The 2,962-nt window shown below is 41.0% G+C and overlaps 1 protein-coding gene across 2 annotated transcripts in view; it reads right to left on the minus strand.

Moving 5' to 3' along the window:
- Positions 1–2,962, minus strand: part of fgd (faciogenital dysplasia) — a 90,305-nt gene that overhangs the window by 11,161 nt on the left and 76,182 nt on the right. For both annotated transcript variants that reach the window (XM_014025469.1, XM_014025471.1), the window contains exons 9-12: positions 1,420–1,478; positions 868–1,014; positions 687–779; positions 507–586 (exon numbers count right to left, since the gene is read on the minus strand). In XM_014025469.1, coding sequence (XP_013880923.1) covers positions 507–586; positions 687–779; positions 868–1,014; positions 1,420–1,478 — 379 coding nt within the window. The remainder of the gene's footprint in view (positions 1–506; positions 587–686; positions 780–867; positions 1,015–1,419; positions 1,479–2,962) is intronic.

Raw genomic sequence — 2,962 nt, forward strand, 5'->3', positions numbered from 1 at the left:
TAAAACTGTATCTTGATGTGTGTTTGGTTTTCTATATATATTAGCATCACAAGATTTGTTTAGTTTACACGTCCGTAATGCACACCCGCCTTCAGAGTCAAGAACCAATCAAATTTTGTGAAGACAAGCGATCTGAGAGCGCGATTCGCAACGCTGCGATCGTTATCACGTCCCGTGTGTCAGGTTTCACCCTGGCTGCGATGACAGCCGTTAATCGCTGTAGTTTGTCGCTGCCCGTGTGTCGAGCCCTTTAGAAATAATCCCATTATGAATATAAAACATGAAAAGTAACAAGAACTGATATTTTTTGGTAATAAAATAATGGATTGTTGTACCCAGAAACATAAGATCTAATTTATTTTCTGAAAAATAAACATAATCAATTCAAACTTCAAACACAATTAAATATCTTAAACGTAACCAACTGTAATTAGAACCTCTGGGAATATTTCACAAATCAACTCTTACTTTTGCTATGATAAATTAATGTCTGTAAGACACTTTACCTGGCCTGCAGCTCGAGTGAACGCTGTTTACCGATGATGGCAAACGTGTAAGGAAGGTTCTGCTTCACGTTCTCCTGCACCTGAGGTCAAGAAGCAGGACACAAGAGACATGTACTCAGCAAAACAAACTACAGGTCTAAAGAAAAGAAAAGATCTCTACGATGAAGAAGGGAAGTTCACCTCCATGCCAGCGATGTCAATCCTCTCTCTGACACTGAACTTCTGCCCCATCAGTCTGAGTTTAGGCACACAGTATAGCACCATATTGTTGAACTACATAAGAAGCAGAGACAAAGCAGGTAATGAACCGTACAGATTCCTTCACCGCTGTGGCATTTTTCTCATTTTCATCCCCTCTCACCAAATAGAGGTATCGGTCTTGTGCTGTTCCGTTTTTGGCTGACATTTTCTTGATATGCCCTTCTTTAATAAGCTCATTGGCTGGGTTGACTATGTCCTCCTCCCCACCGAGCCTCTCGTAAACCTCCAGCAGCTTGTGCATCTTCTCCTGAAAAACATTAAGAAAAATGTAGAAAGAGAGGTCACAAGATAAATGGAGCTCTATGGGATTGTTCATTTATGAGACTTTTTTCTCATCAAAATGAAAAAGATTACATTTTATACTGGTTCATACACACATTTGTCTACTTAAGCTGTTTATAGAATGTGAGAGGTAAAGGTATGGAGGTCAGAGAGGTGAAGACGACGAAGAGAAGCTGTGTTAAAGAGACAGTGAGGCTTCTGCCTGTCATGCCACTCGAAGCAGGAAACAGCAGCTTCCTGTCTGTGATAATGCAAAGTTGCTGACAAACATTAGCAAGTCTTTGATTATGTAACCTATCACTGGTTCAAATGAAGCTTAATCAGACACGACTGGAGAGCTGAAAACAACTTGTGCAATGGGAAGCCTTACCATTTTCCTGATTGCAGCATTGGAGTGGTTGGCTGCAGTAGAGATGAGCTCCAGTGCCTCTGTAAGACACACAAACAGGTATAAACATGAAGCAAAAAGCCCGGAGTTAACAAAAACAACATCATCTTACTGATAAAATGATCAGAAACACAGACTGAAAGAGCCATCATTGCACTGAAATACTGTTTGTTAATAACAAATTGTCAGGAGTTTTCTAACAGTTCTGGTAAAAACAAATCCAACGAGGTCAAACACTAAAATAAATCCTCGCCCAACTCTGCTTTTCTGATCATCTCCCAGCCAACAAGGGAGGGAACACAAATGCCTGTGAGCACCTGAGCTGGCTGTGTTAATCACAACTTAACATAAACAGAAGAGACACAGAGGCCGGGGGAGTGAGGCCAAAGCAACACGGATAAATAGTTTTTGAGCAGGAGTGGATGAGAAAATCCCTTCCAGACTCCAAACAACGCAGCAGAGTGAGGTTATGGCCTCAAAAAATGGACACACAGATGTCACAGAGCATCAGACCATGTGAAAATTCACATTTCCTCTATAAAACATCTGCAATATGCAATGGAGGCCATGTTTTTAACTTCTAATCATTATTAAATAAAAACAAACAAAAGCTCAAATCAACCTCTCCTCTTTAAATAACATAAAATGTGTTTAAACCATTGCTTGGTCTAAAAAAGTCCAACACTTTAAAATGTTTCAAACCACTTTAATTTTTCATTTTCATTTTTTTGTGGCATCGTTTTTCTTTTTTTGTCAACAAATACAACGATTATTCTGATAATTTTCCACAAAGAGATTAAATGATAATTCGAGTGGGACTGCTGTCAAACTGTTTCTCCAGAACAACCAAAACCTTTCTAATTTATTCTCAGGTAATATGCAAAGATATGTTTCAGATTTTTTGAAGTGGGGTTCTGTGGAACGATCATAAACAGTTAATATCTTATCTGTTGTAGATAGTTCTTTAAATGGCCTCGGTTTTGCAAAAAATAGTTTATTTTCGACCAGATTAACGAGCTAACAGCTGCTTTGAGTCGGGCCAAGAACAAAGTTCGGATTAGCTTTTTCACTAACTTTAAAAACTGTTGGTCGACTGATTAACATCTATTAATTTAGTTTTGGCAAACTTTAAGTTCTCTTAACAGCTAATTTAACAAACTAACATCAACAGGTTTCTCAGTCCCACCAGTCTTAGGCTGGAAGGAGACATAGACGTTTGACGCAGGCTGACAGTCATCTTAACGGTTATCAATTAGCAATAGCTTCCCCTAATTTTATTTTATTTTTTTACATTTAGCATCGTCAAAGGTGCTTGGGCATGTGCCGGCTCGGCCCAGTGGCTGCCCGGTGGGGCTTGGGTCCCTCTGGCCCTGTTGGGCCTTGGCCTGGGGGGGTGCGCCCTGGGGGCCCGGGCCTCTGTGTCCGTGCCTGGATCCACTCTGGCGCGGTGGGTACCGGCAGGCCCTGTGAGTTCATCACTGCTGGCCCCAGGGGTTGCTGTATGTGGTCGCTGGTGGTGCTCTTC

This window comes from Austrofundulus limnaeus, unplaced genomic scaffold, assembly GCF_001266775.1.
Source record: "Austrofundulus limnaeus strain Quisiro unplaced genomic scaffold, Austrofundulus_limnaeus-1.0 Scaffold478, whole genome shotgun sequence".
In the NCBI taxonomy this organism is placed as follows: Eukaryota; Metazoa; Chordata; class Actinopteri; order Cyprinodontiformes; family Rivulidae; genus Austrofundulus; species Austrofundulus limnaeus.